At 32.1% G+C, this 18,832-nt stretch overlaps 1 protein-coding gene and 1 pseudogene across 1 annotated transcript; both read left to right on the forward strand.

Moving 5' to 3' along the window:
* Positions 1 to 1,201: 1,201 nt before the first annotated feature.
* On the forward strand, positions 1,202 to 2,729 carry LOC145565624 (zinc finger BED domain-containing protein RICESLEEPER 2-like; annotated as a pseudogene).
* A 10,803-nt stretch (positions 2,730 to 13,532) lies between these two features.
* Positions 13,533 to 17,790, forward strand: LOC145562799 (oxalate--CoA ligase-like). Its single transcript, XM_081623199.1, has 4 exons — positions 13,533 to 13,786; positions 14,413 to 15,463; positions 16,507 to 16,610; positions 17,283 to 17,790. Exons 1-4 carry the CDS (start codon positions 13,586 to 13,588, stop codon positions 17,499 to 17,501), a joined length of 1,575 nt encoding a protein of 524 aa, XP_081479325.1. The 5' UTR covers positions 13,533 to 13,585; the 3' UTR covers positions 17,502 to 17,790.
* Positions 17,791 to 18,832: the final 1,042 nt, after the last annotated feature.

An 18,832-nucleotide genomic window follows, 5' to 3' on the forward strand; every position in this document is an offset into this window, starting at 1 on the left:
TCGATTGATCGAAGAGATTTTTCTCTCACCTCTTTGAAAATTCAGGTCAACTTCATACTTCTGAGTTTATACGAAGTACTAATTATTTGCATCAATTTATTATATGATTATGTTTTGATCACTGAAATACTGCTAAAGCAATAATTTTGTTACATTTCGGTTTATTACACCGTATTTTATTTTTTCTTTGTCATTTTTAGTTGAATTCTGACAAATGTCCTAAATTTCTTTGTTGATTGCTTGTTTATGTACTTGATCTGGATTACATTTACACGTATTGTTCGATTAAAAGTTAAAATCTTTTTTATGATTTGTACTCCGTAGTAGTTGTCACTTAGAAACCCTTCTAGAGAAGTGTTAGATCATTTAAATGTTGCTTCTTAAGACTAAATTATTGATTACCTTAGTTGATACTCTGTTAATTAGGGTTTAGTAAAAAAAAAAAAAAAAAATTATAAGGTGCATCGGTATTTTCTGCTTGTTGAGGATTTAGGGCATTTTGTTTTTTAGGATGGATTTTTGTATATAAGGGCTCTTAACCTCTTAGGTTGTGTTCCCCTCAAAAAAAAAAAAAAAAAGCCTCTTAGGTTGTGTATCCTTTACTTGTTTTTTCCTTGTCTGATAATTGCACTTGTCAAGTTAACAAAACTCATTTTAGTCGTGAATTGAAATTGGGTGACCCTTAATTTTTTCCAAACCGGATTTTTTTTTTCCCATGATTTTTTGCCCATATTTGAACGTATGTTGGACATACGTGAAATTATGGTGAACGAAATACATACTTGTGCCTTGTACGTTTTTCAGCACATCCTTGTGCATTTTTTGTGGTAGCATGGTATTATAATTCATCACACTCTTGCGCATTTTGTGTGGTAGCATGGTATTTTAATTTTCATTAGTTTTGTGACTTTGTGTTAAACAATGTCCTAGAAATGCTCTAAGCTACATGATTTGTTCCCTTTGTTAAATTTAGGTTAATGATTTCTAGCGTGTTATGGAACTTTTAGTTGTCTTAGTCTAGCTTCCACAATTTTGTTCATTATACAAGGGTGCGTGGTTTTACTGTTTTAGTCAACTGAATAGTGAATACACGATGAACTAAAATGTTTTATTCGGTTGATCTTGGAAGTTGTAACATTGTTTAATAAAGAATAGCTTAATGAATTGTGTTAATTTCTTTGTTTTATTTTCTTAGGAAATAATGGAAAGACATAAGGTTAACGAATCTGTTGAACAACGAGAAAAATATGCTCAACAGTCCCTTGCAAAGCTGGTATGCTGTCATAAAGTGGCACCTCACTCATTCTGTGATGGATCTCTTACACAATTTGTCCAATCCCTCAATCCAGCGTTTATAGGTTTCAAGTTTGAGACTCTTGAGCGTAACTGCTTGAAATTATATGAGGATGATAATTTATAGGTGAAGGGTGTTTTCTCGAAACTTGGTGGACAGATTAGTCTTTCGGTGGATGTACATGTTCATGAGAAACGATGTGATCATTATCTTTGCTTAAGTGCTCATTTCATTAATGATGATTGGAAATTACGAAATTGGGTGATTAGGTACTGTCCTGTTTATGATGGGACGAGCATGGGCTGGCCATCTGAAGTCATTTTAAAGTCTCTAAAAGAGTATGATATTGATAGCAAAATACTTTTTAACTGTTGGAGGTACTTATGGCTCTGACATGGCTGATATCGTGAAGGAAAATGTTGAAAAGTCGATGAAAGTACCAATGAATGACCAATTGTTTCATGTGAAGTGCAGCTGTGATATAGTAAGTCGGATGGCTCAGGTTGGATTTGAGGAGATCGATACAATCATCGACAAGGTTCAATTGTTGAGTTGGTCTAAATCAGAGCCTGTATGGTATCTCACAACTTCTAAGCTTTCAGACGCCTTAGAGTTGGAGGCAATGGGAGAGTTTTCTTCAGTAGAAGAAAATGGTTTCTATGAAGTGCCATCAAAGGAGGAATGGGAAAAAGTGAGAAGCGTGTGCAACATTGCAGAGAGAATATATGGAATCGTTGAAGGATTATTTGAATATAAGAGGCCAACACCTAATCTGTTTCTACCACATTTTTAGGAGATTCGGGCTTATCTTACTAAAGAGTCAGAAAGTTCAGATGCATTTGTGAGACTTGTGGCGCAGAAAATGCTTGAGATCTTCAATAAGTACTGGGATGATATGTGTTTAGTGCTTTGTCCTGCTGACTCGAGGACAGCTACTTGTTTAGAGAACATTCGCGCAGTGTATGATGGCTATGTGGTGGAATGTGATCAAAAGGAGTATCCATTAAGTGATTGTTCTGATTCTGAAGATGAGGAAGAGGAAATTGAGGAAGGGTCTGAAACACAGGCCAAGAAAAAACGTCGTGACATTCTGGAAAATCTGAGTTTGCTGAAGGAGTACTGTCAGTCAATGCAATCTGTTCATGGTAAGGCGCAAAAGAGTGATTTTGATCTGTATCTAGAGGAGCCTATCTTGCCATGGGTGGGGAATTTCAGCATGCTGCACTGGTGGAAAGATAACGGCTGTAAGTATCCTCAGCTATCAAGGATGGCTCGCGACTTCCTGGCTATTCCTATGTCTGTTGCTACTTCTTATGACGCGTACTATACTGAGCAAAGGGGAGTTGAAAGGACATTGTTATCTTTGAAACCTAAACTGGTGAATGCCTTAAAGTGCACTAGGAGTTGGAAACTCAGTGCTAAAAAGGAAAATTAAGAAGGTACTAGTCCTAAATGAACTTCTGCTTCTGTTTTTGTGGTCTGAAATGATAATGTTTTGTTCTTTATTTTACTTTCATTTCTGTCTCAATTGATTATCCTCTTGAATTATTCGTGTTGTTTGCTTGTTGCAGCTGCTGCTAGTACAACCACCACGAATAATTTGTCATGGCCAAACTATGGGAGTATGCATTGGAGTTCTGATTTTGGAAGTATAAGTACACTCTTTTGCTTGTTAAGTGACTAAACTTCATTTAGCTCGTGTTTTGGAGTTGTTCTTTTAAAAAAGTCACTTGCCATGAATCACTGTGATCAACTTTACCATGACAAATACTGTATTGGTGTTAATTAACTTAATTTCTGGATTACAACTCTAGTTTTATACATTCGATCACTTCATAGTTCAGGGTAATGTTTGCCCGTTTATGTTCAAGCTTACTGTTAGAATTTGCTCAAATTGTTTGCTGTTTTTTAGAGCAGAAATCAGGATGACTTGTTAAAAGGCCTTGGTTATGGTAAGTTGCTAATTATAAAACATACATACCTGAAGAGTGAAGAGTACATATTATCATATTGAGATTATGGTGGGCTTATTAGTTTAATACATATGGGCCTGTTTATATAAAATTTGAGCTGTCCAAGTATCTAATTTGGTTGCTATGACTTTTATTATACGAAGTATATCGTATAACCCATGTTTGATCGCATTAGTACATATTGAATATTTTCTTGGGCCGACTCTTGATCATAAATTCATAAACACTCAAATTCAAGATATGTATCTGTCAAAAAAAAAAAAAAAAAAAAAAAAAAAAAAAAAAAAAAAAAATTCAAGATATGTAGTCATAACATTTGTTTCAATTTTATTAAATTGAAAAGTTTAAGTTTAAATATGCTCCGTAACTTTATGTGATTGTAAACTAATTGTTTGTGTTTTACAAATATAATTTTATGTTTTAATTTTACTTTTTGAGTGAAAAAGGTGATACACAAGATTTCAGGTTTAATTTGCTCTAATTTCCTTTGGGTTCTCTTTCTCTAGTCTCTAGCCTGTTATGAATTTACCTTTACCAATTTTCATTTTGTTAGATTTTTAGTGAAAGATAAGAGGAATTTAAGAAAAGTTAAAATATTTCATAGCTAATTATATGTATCTACCAAATAATCAATTCTTCATGAAACGGTCAAAAATATAAAAATGAAAAATTTAGATGGATGTAGTTAAGCTATTGTGATTTTGTGAATATGATACTTAAAGCTTGTATAAAATCTAGTACTACAAATTGATTACTCTTATTTTCCGGACATCTAGCTAGGTGCAAGAAAACCTATGTTGGAGACTGCAATAAGCAATAATAAGAAATCAAAAGACAAATTAAATACGTTAGATGTTAATTGCTGTAGTCTAAAATGTGGAGAAATAATCAAGTAAAATGGTGAATATAGTCAATTGATTAGCCTCTTTTTATGACATGTTTAGTTGATTTGTCGTTACGTCTTTACACCAAATATTTTTCGCAAGAATTAGCAAGTTTATTGGAATAGTAGTATTATTACTTCGTAGTTCTGAAAACTAGGTGTCATTGTTCTTTGGTCTAAGGCTCTAAGCAACCAAACAACTAAACAAGGCCGTGTTGTAAGGAAAAATCTAATGTCCACATTTTTGTATTTATTTAAGCATTTCGTATTGAATTCTTACAAGATGTGATGTTCAATTTCATACTTCGTACATTGGTTAGCTACAATTAGATAGAAATTGATAGGCTCAAAGAGTATGTCTTATTAAGCACTAAGGAAAAATCTAATGTCAACAAGGCTTGTCATTTTCGTAAACTAAGTAAAGATATAAGATTGTTTCATATTTTATATTTTTTTTATGTAAGAAGGTATAAATGTGAAAGCAGTATTACGGTATTCATTATTGTCAAATAACAATATAACTTTCATAATTAAGTTTTAAATTTCAAAGTACATCCATTATCATCTTATAACATGAAACCGTCTCGTATATGATCAAATTCAAGGATAGGATGGATACATTTAACGTGTCCAACTCTAAGCATGAATTAATGAGGGTAGTGGTAGGGGTAATGGAGAGTTGAGGCAGTAACTACTAAAGAGCGGCCAAAATTGACTATGAACTCAGTGCGCTTGTAAGGAAACAACTTCCCTTCACAAAATCGTGCCACTTAGAAAGAAACCATGCAAGTTGCCTTACAACTTTACTTTTGTGGACAAGATCATCACATGTTTCACTCATACAACAAAAGATAACACAAAGTGTATATGCAATATTACTCTTAAGTTCTAAGATTTATTTTATTTTGTTCATTTGAGCAATATAATACTCTCTTCATCTTTTATACGGATTCACAATTTTTTTTTACAGTAAGTATTACAATGCAAATTAGTTTGTTGATCTAATTCTACTAGTCAATTAAGGTTTGTACATACATACTGAGTACTAATTATAAAAGTTTAGTTGACCTAGTCGTGTATGCGTATACTAAATTAGTTTCACCCATATAATACAACAATATACAGTATCCTTTTGGGCTTTTAACCAAGCATGCTTGGTAAAGGTGGTGGGGAACTCACTTCATGAATTTGAGGTCACAAATTCAAACCCCATCATCTACATGTGCTTGGGAGTTGAGGATTCCCTTACCCTCCTCTCTCTACTCTCAAGCGTTCACCTATGTAGCTTTTACAGTAAGTGAAATTGACCAATTGATGGAGTAATATGTTTTTCAATTAGTTTATTATAGACTAAAAGTGGGATAAGATAGTCAATTCAAAAAGTCAATATACATATACTTCCATAAACATTCACAAGTGAAAATCTAATGGTTTACAATAATATTAATTTAAAAGAAGAAAAAAGATTTATTGGTCATTTTGTCTCCAATATTTAAGCTAATGACAAGCGTGATGTTGATGAATTTCAGCCATTGTACCGGAGTACTAGTTGCTTTCCTCTTTCATTATCATTATTTCTGTTTAAAATTCAAGGGGTGGGTAGCCGGCAATTTGACTGATCATATTTTCACCGTTACTTTCTGGCAATTGTGCGATACAGTACTATTTTTCTCCTAATTCCGCGTTAAACATTCCTTCATTTTCTCCGTTGTTACATTTTCTCCGTTGTTACATTTTCTTTCATAAATACATGTTGCAATTGTGACAACGACCACATTGGAGACTTGGAGTGCATTTTTGGTCTCCTTTTCTCTATTAAATTATTGTATTTTTTACAAAGAATTAAAACCAATGCAATCTTTTTTTTTTTTTTTTATTCCCTATTAATTTGTAGCTTGTACTGAAGTTATCACAAAAATGAAAATCATCACTTATCCAATACGACTTAATTGTCATAACATCATCAATAATAATAAATTAAGTGTTAGATTTCACGGGGTTCATAGATGGTAACTCCATTCTTTTAGTATGATAGAGATAAGGTCAAGTCTTGTATGGCATATTGGCATTATTGCACATTCAATTTGCACCATATTAGATGTGACAACGTTTCACTAATTAGATGGATAAGGTACGGTTAACCTATGATGGACCATTGTTAAAAGTTGGACCTTTTAAAAGAAATATACTCTGTGTAAGCATACACATATAAAATATAGATGAAGTGACTAAAGTTACCTATAATAAGGATGATAACTGAGTTTAAATCGATGCCAATCAAATCCAACTCAATTCAAAGAATAAAAAAAATCATAGTACATGCATGAGTATGAATATATAAGAACAACCTCCATTCCTTTCATTATTTTTATTTTTATTTTTTCTTGAAGAACATTCCTTTCATTAATTAATTGAAAGGAAATGCGTGAAAATTTTAAATTTTCTGATTTTTCTTTTTTTTGAATCCTTTTTTTTATTTTATGTAGTAATATACGACCTCCGATTTTTGTAAATTAGTTGCAACTTTGGGGTATTATTTGAGAAATATAAAAAATTCCAAAGTTGCAACTAAAAAAAATCGGAGGTAGTATGATCATCGTATACTAAGCTAATTCTTTATTAGTCGCATTATATGATCCATGAAGGAGAAAAATGCGGTGAGGCTATAACTTAGCTAATTGGTAGGGTTTTGTTGGAAACCAATTCAATTAAATTACTATTGTGATTAAGTGTTTAATTATAATTATCGTTTTTAGTTTACACATTTCTGTTAGCTCTCTAAAACAATTTAACCTAAGATAACAATTTCCCTTGCCTCCCTCAAACAACAAAGAAGGGGGGGTGGGGGAGAAGGAGGAGGAACCACTTGAGTTTTAGTGATATATTTTCATGGTTAAACACTAAAACCAAACAAATAAATGGAAATAAAAGTAAGAGTTAAATGAATTTTTTTTTCTCCTCCTTGTTTGTTTCTTTTTCATTCCGATTTTTTCTAATATTCTTATACCAAACGTCCTCTAAGAAGTAGTAATAAGTACAATCTTATAGACATATACGTACCTAAATGAATCAAACCTTAGGGGAATTCCACTCCTTAATATTTATAATCCATTAAACTAGTTGATCATTAATAACACTTTGTTATGTCTACTATTTACATTTTTTTTTTTGAAACCATGTCTACTATTTACATCACGTACATGCATGTCATGAATCGATTGCCCTAAAAGATTATTGGTGAATAAAAACTCTTCAATACGTATACCTAAACGAAATTAAACCCTAGATGAATAATTGAATACCACTATTTAATATTTTTAACTTCTTAAATAAACTAATTGATGATCATATGCAAAACTTGGTTATACCTGCTAATTTCATCACGTACATGCATGTCATGAATAGAGTGCTCTAAAAGTTTAGTGAACGAAACTCAATCTCAAATTTACACCCTCCGTCCCTGAATATTTGAGACGTTAGACTTTTTCACTACTCACATATTAGTTTTGATCACAATTTTTTACTGATAAAATATGCTTTTAGATACGTATTAATATAAAATTTTAAAGTATAATTTTTAAAATAATTTTCATTAATATTTACTTATAAGAAAAGTCAAACTACTGTTTTGACATATGTGTAATGTTATTTGTATCCGATTTTCTGAGATGGATGGAGTATAACACTATCTATATAATTGATGAAACTACTTGATAGAAAGGAGTAAAAATGAGAATAGTATAGTAAAGATATTTTCCAACCAACACTTTATGAAGCTAATCAATACCTAAATAATTAATAATATTGTGATCGACATGTCATAGATTTTGGGCCATAAAGCCATTTGCCCTTTTTATTTCAACCATACTTGAAGTGAATAATTATCATTTCGATCTAATCTTAGACATAGAGACCTTGGATTAAATCTAAGCCACGTTTCCATGATTCTCCCAAGCACGTACACATCTTACATCTATTGCATTAAATTAAAATCAGAAAATACCAAAATAAAATATAAAAAAGAAAATAAAGGAAATAAGACTATGGTGGAAGATGTTATGTGGTAATGTAATTTTCAAGGCCAGCGACACTCGTGAGTTCCCCTACACACACCCAATCTCTTCAAATCAATGGCCTCCACGTGGCATACCTCCCCCAATTCTCCCCTCCCCCTTGCAAAACCTATTAAAATTGTTACTTTGGCTTCATCCCCATTATTTTTGTTTTTGTTTTATGTATATTACGTGCTCAATAAAATTATTAAAATGTAATTTTGCGAATAATAGATTCAAATAATGGAAAATAAAATAATATGAAATACGAGTTTATTTACTTTACTCTTTGTCCCTTTTTTTTCATTATATTTTATTAAAAGTTAAATATGAAAAACAAATAAAAATGGAGTGAGTGACTGATAAGTGATAGGTGAGAATTTGTTTATTTCTATACCAACATGGTGAATCAACGCCTAACATAAATCATATGCTAATATGAAATTGCTACCTTTTTTAATTTTGTAGCTTTACTTTTGCTTTTTTTTTTAAAAAAAAAAAAATATTATTTAATTGGGTAATCCTTATCCATATTTAATATTTCAAATTAAATTTCAAACGTGCTAATATGCAAGATAAACATGAATATGTTCTTGGAAAATTGGAGAGGTTCTAAACTTTTAATATATGGAAAAACTTTTTAACTCTTTTATGTAATGAAATTGTCTTTTAAAAATAAAGGATATTACAATTTATTTATTTTTTAACAATAAAAGTAAATAAGTAGTCAAGATATTGTTCTCTCAAAGCTAGTATTTATGATTATTATTTATAAAAGTTTTTTTTAGGGATTATTATTATATTAGTCCTTTTAAAAATGTTTTAAAATAAGAGCCTGTTCATTTCATCTTAATTTCAGTTCAGTTCAGTTCAGTTTAACTCTAATCAGTTCAGTTCAGTTCAGTTTAACTCAGCTCCAATCAGTTCAGTTCAGCTCCTAATTTCCTTCTCTCATAAAATATTCATTGCAGCTCTATTTAGTTCAGTTCATTTCAACTCCAATTAATTCAATTCAGCTCAGCTCAGCTCAATTCAGTAAATGTAATAGGCCTTAAATGTCTTCTAATCAATATTATTAAAGGAAAGTTGGATGAGTGTGAGGCCTCCAATATATAAATACTCTTCTCTTATAGAGTTATACTGTCATGTCATACCCACTAAAAAGGAAACCAATAAGGTAATTACATCTTCAATCGCCATCCAATCAAACAAAAATGGGATGGTGAAATCTCACTTATTAATACGGAGTAGTAAATCACAGTGCCACATCATACACATTAAAATGTAATTATATCTTCAATCGATCTATCGCATCTAATTGCACTAAAAAGGGATGATTAAATCTCATTAATACGAATATAAATGGAAGAATTAATCTCTTTCTATCTAGATTAATACACATTTAATTAAAGTTATTAAGTTTTTCATTATCTTATTTAATTTTATAAGGGTTAATTCCGCATGTCTAAATTATACGCACTTCATCTTATTCAATGTCACATTACTTCTCAAAATCAAAATTTAATATACATGTATATAGTCAAATTACTACTCTGTAACAAGTCTAACAAGATAGAGGAAAAGAGATCTACAGACACAATAATTAATATGTTTAGCAATTTACTTCACAAGGTAATTACTACATCTTCAATCACAATCCGATCAAGGTACAAAATTAAAAGGGATTATTATGTCTTGGTATAAATCATAGATTCATAGTCCCACGTCATACACACTAGAAAGGTAACCAAGATAACTGTATTTTCAAATTACATAAAGCATAGTTGGATGAATGTGAGTGCTTCAAACCTAAACACTCTTCTCTCATATTGCCCAGTCACACCCACAAAAAAGAAAACCAAGGTAATTACATTTTTAATCACCATCTAACTAAAAAGGGGTAATGGAATCTCATTTATTGATAATAAATCATAGGACCATGTCATACACACTCGAATGGTAACCAAGATAATTATATATTTGATCGTCATCCAATCAAACTAAAAACGGATGATTAAGTCTCATTTTTTGACATAAATGGAAAAAATAATCTCCCTCTATCCAGACTAATACACATTTAAGTTATCATTATCTTAGTTTTATAGGGGCTAATCACCACCTCTAAGTTATATACTTACATCATCTTACTTAATGCCACATCATCTTTCTCCGTCAAAATTTAGTATACATATGTATTATGTATAGTCAGATTTTAAAATGAAGAAAACTATTGACACAATGAATAGCATGCTTGAAAATGTACCCCATGCAAGAATGAAAACATCAACCGCTATAAATGTATAAGAAAAACACATACTACATATTGAATATAGCAAATAAGAAAAACTTGAGTATCATTATCAAAGAGAATAAAATTATGTTGTAAAAAGGTAGGCCCTGTTCACTTTACCTTAAAAAAAATAATACTAAGTAAAAATAATATCACTTCAATAAAAATAAGTTCAGTTCAGTAAAAATAATTTCAGTTTAGTAAAATTCAGTTATCTTAAAGAAGAATTTTAATAGAAAATCAGTAAAAATAATTTTAGTTCAACAAAAATAATTTCAGTTCAGTAAAATTAATTTAAGTTCAGTAAAAATAACTTAAGTTCAGCAAATATAATTTTGTTTCAATAAAAATAATTTTAATTCAGCAAAAATAAGATGAAGTGAACGGGGCCGTAATAATAAAATTAAAATATTATAATTTAAGACAAAATCAACAAGTTAAACTTACGAAAATAGATTCTAATTCATTTTATATTTAAAGATATGTACTTTTTTTTTTTTTTGAATAATTTAAAGACATGTACATTACAATAAGGTTAAGTGCAATTTTAAAAACCTACTTAGTATTTTTAATTTTGACCATGTTCATAGTAAAAAAAAACAAAAAGAAAGTCTAGAATAGTTAAATCTTCTGATTCGCATCAAACTTGTAATTGTATCTGTATCTCAAATCTCTTTCAAGTTTCAACTAAAACACCTTATAAGACTTTGAGTTTAAGCAACTTATTTCCCTTAATTTTGTCGGGGATTTATTAGTCGTGGGCCCAATTAGTAAGACTAAATAAAAACTTCTAAACCATATTCCTATATTTCATTTACTTGCGTGCTTCCTCAAATCCAAACTTTTTCCCATCAGGGCCCAAAAAAGGAAAGAAGAATCAACCTTTACGTTATTCGTGACCTCAAATAAAGCCATTTTTTTTAATTTCTTGCTCTTAAATGTGGCTATAACAACATTTTGATTTTGTTACTCCATTAGTTTCTTAACTGCATGCCTATTTTTAACATTTATTACTCATATATTAAGGAGAAATGGGCACGTAATTAAATGACAGAGGGACTATTAATTAAAAGTATGGAGTATTAATTACTAATTCAAAAAATATTAGTGAGTAATAATTTATACTTTTTTTTTTCTTTTTTGTCTCTGAGTAAATGTAAAAAATAAAATAATTGAAATGAGGTAAATAGGTGAGTAAATATAAGAAAAAGTAATACATTATGTGGAGGAGTAGTAAAATAGTAAGAGGAGTTTTCTAGGATTAAAGTAAAACGATTTAAAATAAAAATTGACTCAATTTTTATTAAACAGATGAGTACTTAAAATAAAAATAACTCCATCCTTTATATATTATATATGTTTCTGATTATCAATAAACATAGATTATAGACTTATAATATAATACTTCTATTTTTTTTTTTTTATGATTTGCAACAATTTTTTATTTATTTGTTTATTTATTTATGTTTCCCAAATGCGGAGTAATACACTTTATGGCAATTAATAAAACAGAGGTAGTAATATTACTAAAAAAAAAAAATTTACATAGTAATAAATAATGCATTGAAGTGATTCTAGATGATGCGTTGAAGTGATTCTAGTAAATACTCATATAATAACATAAATTTAAATAAGACATTTACTATTGTCGTTTCATAGTATGTGCAACATTTATTAAAAGTGGATGATACATATTATGTGTAGGGGTGAAAGTTGGGTTTGCGGTTTGGACTATAGCCAAAACCGAATCCAATCCGAATTAATTTGGTTTCAGAAATCTCAATCTGAATCCAAACCGAATTAAGATTCGATCCAATCCAAACCAAACCAAATTAATTCGGTTTTTCAAATTAGAATCCAATCCAAACCATAATTTGTTCCCTTCCTTTGCTACATTCAAATTCGAAACCCGAACTTCACTCAAAAAATTCCTAAAATCACACTCAACATTTTCTTGTTAACTACATTCTTTGTGAGAGAGTAAGATATTGACAAAGGAGAATTGAGAATTAGGGTTTTTCTTTTTTAGTTTATATATGAAAGGGGAAAGTGGTTGGATACTTTGAAAAAGAAAATTGGGCTTAAAGTAATGGGTCAAAGGTTTGTAATTCGGTTTTCGGTTTTTTTAAACCCCAAATCGAATCCAATCCGTAATCCATATTTTTTAATTTTTCCAAACCGATCAAATCCGAATTCAAAAAAAAAATCCAAACCGAATTACTAATTCGGTTTGGTTCGATTTTAATCCGAATTACTTTCACCTTTAATTATGTGCAACAAATGTTTTATTTTCTTTTCAAACTATTATATGAGAGCTGGCAATCCCTGACCCGACCCGATAACATAACCTGAACCCGACCTGAAGTTACTAAGAGAAACTCGAACCCAACCCAAATCGAACCCGAACAACCTGAATTCGACCTGATTTGATCCAATTTTCATATTTCGTAGTAATATTAAGTTTTGCACTATTTCTGATAGTTTCTAAACATAACCCAAAATCGACCCGAATTATGAGTAGAACTCGACCTGTTGACCCGAATTGCCACTCCTCATGTCTCTTTATTTTTCTCGTCATCACATGCATATTTAACTGTCTCCCTCCATTTAACACACATATACAAATTTTTCTTAGGAATCCATGTCAAATTATTTACTCCATACTACACATAATACTCCTTTTAATTTTTTAAGGTTAAAAATGAGATTGTGTGGAGTTTTAGTGAATAAACCGATAAAGATATATAATTTAATTATAAGAAATTTTTAAAAAATAAAACTGTAGCTTATTAAAAAAAAGGAAAAAAAATATAGTAACTCTAGTTTTTTCTTTTTTCTTTTTTTTTTTTTTTTTTGAAAAAAAAAAAGTATGAGACAGAGGAGTAGTAGTATTTTAGAACGTAGCAAATCGAGGCCTCGAGGAAGTAAGCAAATTGTCTTTAACTCTTCTTGTGATGTTGTGACCCCCACACGCACCATCGACCGCCTATATATTCGCTGCATTCTAACCAACTTTTCTCGTATCTTTTCCAATACCATCATCACCCCACCCCAATTCACCATTTTTTTTTTCTCTGTTATCAAATTCCTAAAATGGAAAGTCTAACTCTCACCGGACTTCTTAAGGACGTCGCCGGAAAATTTCCAAACCGGAGAGCAATTTCCGTTTCCGGCAAGTTTGATATCACCCATTCTCGCTTACACCAATTGGTCGAACATGCCGCCTCCCGCCTCCTTGCCGCCGGCGTTGTTCCCGGCGATGTTGTCGCCCTCACCTTTCCTAACACCATTGAGGTATACCATTTTTATTGATTTATTATTCCTTAATTTTTTTATTGGTTGTTAAAAAAATCAGGGTTCTAGTTTCCTTGATTCTCTGTAATTCAATGGTTTTGCCTTTTATCTAATTTTCTTAAAATCAAATGATTTTTATCTTTATTTTTATAAATAAACATACAATATGTGTAATTTAAATTCTTTCGTAATACGGTATTACCAATCCACTTTATGTAACATTAACATAATTTGTTTTACCTTTTATAAGTTTTGCTTTTATAAATTTTCGGGAGTTTTTTTTTTTCTCTTTTCTTGGTAATATTCGCAGTTTAAACGAATTGATTTTCATAAGTAACATTCATTCCGTTCTTTAATATTTGTCCTTAATGTACATTTCCGAAGAATAATACTCAATAATAATACGAAGAGCTCCGTATTTTGAGACTACACATCGAGACAAATAGTAAGATTTTACAGGCGTATGTTTGATTTTATCCATTTTTAATAGGAATAAAGTTAGTAGGGAATAAAGTGAGTATAAAGCAAATTTATAAGAAATTGGAGAACAATTTTCTATGAAAAATGACATTTTTTTTTTTAAAAAAAATATTAACTAATTTAAAATTATGTTAATGAATGGACAGTTTGTGATTATGTTCTTGGCGGTGATACGAGTTCGAGCGACGGCAGCACCATTAAACGCAGCCTACACAACAGACGAGTTCGAGTTCTACCTTTCGGACTCAGAGTCAAAACTACTCCTTACTTCCCCAGAAGGCAACACCGCAGCCGAAAGCGCTGCTGCGAAGCTGAGTATTCCTCATGCTACTGCATCTCTCACCTCATCTGACTCGGAACTTTCTCTTTCATTCACTCACCCTGAATCAAACCCCGACTACTCGGTGTCCTCACTTGTGAACGACCCTTCCGATGTCTCGCTCTTCCTCCACACCTCCGGGACTACCAGCCGTCCCAAGGGGGTGCCACTGAGTCAGCTTAACCTGTTCTCAACTGTTCGGAACATTAAAACTGTCTATAAGATTACTGAGTCTGATTCGACTGTGATTGTTTTGCCGTTGTTTCATGTTCATGGATTGATGGCTGGACTGCTGACCTCACTCGGTGCTGGCGCTGCAGTGACTCTCCCTTCCTCGGGAAGATTCTCTGCATCGTCGTTTTGGGGTGACATGAAGACATACAACGCTACTTGGTATACCGCTGTTCCAACGATTCACCAGATCATCCTTGATCGCCACATGAGTAAGCCCGAGACTGATTACCCGAAGCTCCGGTTTATTCGGAGCTGCAGCGCTTCATTGGCCCCGACAATTCTTAACCGGCTTGAGGAGTCATTCGGTGCGCCTGTTTTGGAAGCGTATGCAATGACTGAGGCAACCCATTTAATGTGTTCTAACCCGTTGCCTGAGGATGGGCCTCATAAGGCGAGCTCGGTTGGGCGACCCGTGGGTCAAGAGATGGCGATTTTGGATGAAAATGGTCAGGTTCAAGGGCCTAGGTCTAAAGGAGAGGTTTGTATTCGGGGCCCGAATGTTACAAAAGGGTATAAGAATAACCCGGAAGCGAATAAGGCGGCTTTTCAATTCGGGTGGTTTCATACCGGTGATGTTGGGTTTTTTGATGAAGATGGGTATTTGCATTTGGTGGGTCGGATCAAGGAGCTCATTAACCGTGGAGGTATACATCATTTATCTCTTATTTTACCTTCTACTTGTTTAAAAGCATTAATCTATTAACTGTGGTTTTTAATTAACAAGGGTGAATTTTATAATTATTATTGAAATTTTGTTTTACGGTTTGTTATAAGAACACACTTTTGAGGAATAGATCAACAAAGTTTCTTATCAAATTAGTTCAAAGTGTAACAAAATAAGAATTGTCTAGGGTGTTTGTTTGTGTTAAAATTACTAAGCATGTGTTAAATTACTATGTTTGTCAAGCGTGTTACGCGAGGATACTTAATTAGCGCAGTTGTCAAGTCGTTCCAAAGTTAAGTAATGTATAAACCTTGTCAACTAAATAATTATAGGTATATTGATATAAATATATTTTTTAATGTGCTATGTACATAAGTGGTTACGGCTATAATTAGACTATGACTCCATCGCTTTACATGTCTTAGACCCTTGGCTCGTAAGAAAATCCAAGTGTTTATATTAATGGAATGTGACCAAGCAGGAAAGTTGTTAGGATATGGGTTTCCTAATCCACTACCTACCTGTGACGATTTTATTTAGATGTGTGTCTGGTAGCTCCAATCTCTACATCTGTGTCATTCGCCTTTGTTTTTAAATAAAAGATCACATTTTGAAGGGAGTCGTACATGGATTTAAAAAAATCTAGTTAGAGTACTCTGTAGTATGCAGCATGGTCTAGAAAGCTTATCAAAAGAGGTCTATTTTTTAAGGATGTTGAGAGAGTGTAAAATCGAATCATCTTATACTTGCCTATTTAAAATAACCGCACTCGAGTAGGTGAAACCGTGATAGAACGTAGCTTTTTATGGTTGGTAAACTAAGTTTTCTTTAAACTAATTTTCTTGGTCAGCCAAGATAGTCACTGTCTTTTTGTTAGTCAATGGAGCTGCTTTTTCTTCACCTTCGTTGGTTTGTAAATAATGCACCACTTGGTATTCCACATGTGTGATTGTACACATTCAAGTTGAGTTAAAAGTTAAAATGTCTAATATGTGGAGTTGTTTTCTACCCAATTTCTTTCAGGGGAAAAGATATCACCAATTGAGGTGGATGCAGTGCTGTTGTCCAATCCTGACCTTGCGCAAGCTGTTGCTTTCGGGGTCCCCGATGACAAGTATGGAGAGGAGGTATGAACTAATTTCCATCTTTTCTTGAAAGCAATGAATTTGCTAATAGAATTACAGTTCTAGACAAAGGACCATACATATGACTTGTGGATGTGGTAAGCTTATTTACTTGGATGTTATGGATATTACTTTTGTACACTTAAAGACGGATACACGTGTAGTTGAGTCATTACATGCCTCATGATGTGGTTGAGAGGTGAAAGGCATGAGGTGCTGTGTTTGATTCTTCTAGGATCATGTGTGGTTCAGTTGGATTTCCAGAATCGAAATTGGTTGATCATTGCCTTCTACTACCATTCATGTACCTGATAATGACGTATGCTTTGAGGGATTTGATACTTTTGTTAGTATGCTCTGTTAATGATGTTTTAAGTGGATAAATAATCACGGTATGCTTTTTTCATGGATAATGAACCACTTGACTAAAAAGGCGCTGCAAAAAGCTATGGAGGAAAGAAATTTAGCTGTCTAATTACTTGTATATTTAGCATTATACTAGTGAAAATCCATGGTTTTATATGAATATCCTTTCTTTGTTATTCGTCGTTGAAGATCATTGAGAAACTGGAGTTTGTTTGCTTGATTTTACCTGATTATGTTTGTGTTGTGCTGGTTCTTGCTGTTACTTGTGAGGATTGGATGGTTGTTGATTTATTTCTGCTACATGGACAGATAAATTGCGCAGTTATTCCAAGAGACGGAGTGGAGATTGATGAGGAAGAGGTTGCAAAATTCTGCAAGAAAAACCTGGCATCATTCAAGGTCCCTAAGAAGGTTTTCATCACTGACTTTTTACCGAAAACTGCAACTGGGAAAATCCAGAGAAGAATTGTGGCTGAGCACTTCCTAGCTCAGATTTCGACTGCTAAAGTTCCCAAGTTTGGGGCTTAGTGAACGAAGATGCAATGCCTTGTTTTCTAGGTGCCCTGAATTTGACGATGTTCAATGTTGTGGACCGTTTTGAGTTTTAGCTGATCAGTGCTGTCCATTGGAATGAACATTGTAATGTTATCCCTTATCCTTGTATAGGTTATGGCTTATGGATATGGGGTACTAACTATCAAGTGATATATATGTATCAGAGATAAAACTAAGTCATATTAGGATCGAAGTCGAACCATCATAAGATAATATGTGAAGGCTTGGTTGATTAATAGACTTATTTTGTATTTATATTTCATTTGTTTATGCCAGAAGCAGATCTTTTGTTCTTTAACAAAAAATGTCTTATACTTTGTATAATTTTTGTAATAAATCTATGATTAAAACTTCTATATTCAAAAATAATTGTCACATCGTGCTGTTTTAGCTTACTAGTTATAATAGTTGGGTTGATTTTGTAAGATCTGGCGAATTCAACATGTCCATGTCAGTCACAAGACTCACAGCTACACAAAAACATAGAATAAGAGAATGGACTAGTGAATCGTGTGTAGTATAGAGAGATGAAAAATGAAGGGGACCTTTATAATAGGATTTGGATGGGAGCACAGAAAAAGATATGCAAACATATTAAAGTGAGTTTTGGCCACACAATTTTGTGTGCTTTGCAATGCAAACAATCGTTAGCCGTGTAGTTAATTGGGTATTTGGGTGTGGTTCATTGGTTTGAGTTTCATTTTCACGGGTGATTTGGAATTAGGGACACATATTTTACTTTTCATGGCAAATTGGCAGCTCATAGTTATTGTCCCACAAGAAGTAATGTACAAGAATTTCTGAAGTTTTTTTTTTAATTTCTATTTTCCGCATAACTTGTTTTTTTATGTATTTTGTTCAAATTTGGCATGCATTGTACGGAGGATTGGTGAAGTTGCTGTTTTCTGTGGTGTATAAACTACAAAAACACATTTAAAATATTAACATTGGAAATATATTTTAAAAATTAAAATAATCCTAAAAAATACTAGTGAACGTAGTGATGAGATATTGGGAGCTCCATTTAAAATAGTACTCCGTATTAACATCAGAAACATATTTATTTGAGGCCTTGAGGGTAAAAGAAAAGCCATAAGCCAATGACAATATCTACATTAGAGGAATGGCGTATTATTATCAACTAGTGGTGCAACCTATTAGGCTTTGTTTCGAGTGTTCTTTGATTTATTTATTTATTTATTTTTTAATTTTTTTTTAATATTTGACGTTTTTAAAGACTTGTTAATTTAGTGTTTTTTTTTTTAAAAAAAATAATTTTAATAGTGAGTAAGTTAGAATACAAT

Source organism: Chenopodium album, chromosome 10 (assembly GCF_948465745.1).
Source record: "Chenopodium album chromosome 10, dcCheAlbu1.1, whole genome shotgun sequence".
In the NCBI taxonomy this organism is placed as follows: domain Eukaryota; kingdom Viridiplantae; phylum Streptophyta; class Magnoliopsida; order Caryophyllales; family Amaranthaceae; genus Chenopodium; species Chenopodium album.

What these genes read in the sequence shown, in the direction of transcription:
- LOC145562799 (XM_081623199.1), top strand. Translation starts at nt 13,586, where the DNA reads ATGGAAAGTCTAACTCTCACCGGACTTCTTAAGGACGTCGCCGGAAAA. An exon ending in CCTTTCCTAACACCATTGAG is followed by an intron (nt 13,787 to 14,412) that starts GTATACCATTTT and finishes ATGAATGGACAG; the next exon opens with TTTGTGATTATGTTCTTGGC. An exon ending in ATGACAAGTATGGAGAGGAG is followed by an intron (nt 16,611 to 17,282) that starts GTATGAACTAAT and finishes CTACATGGACAG; the next exon opens with ATAAATTGCGCAGTTATTCC.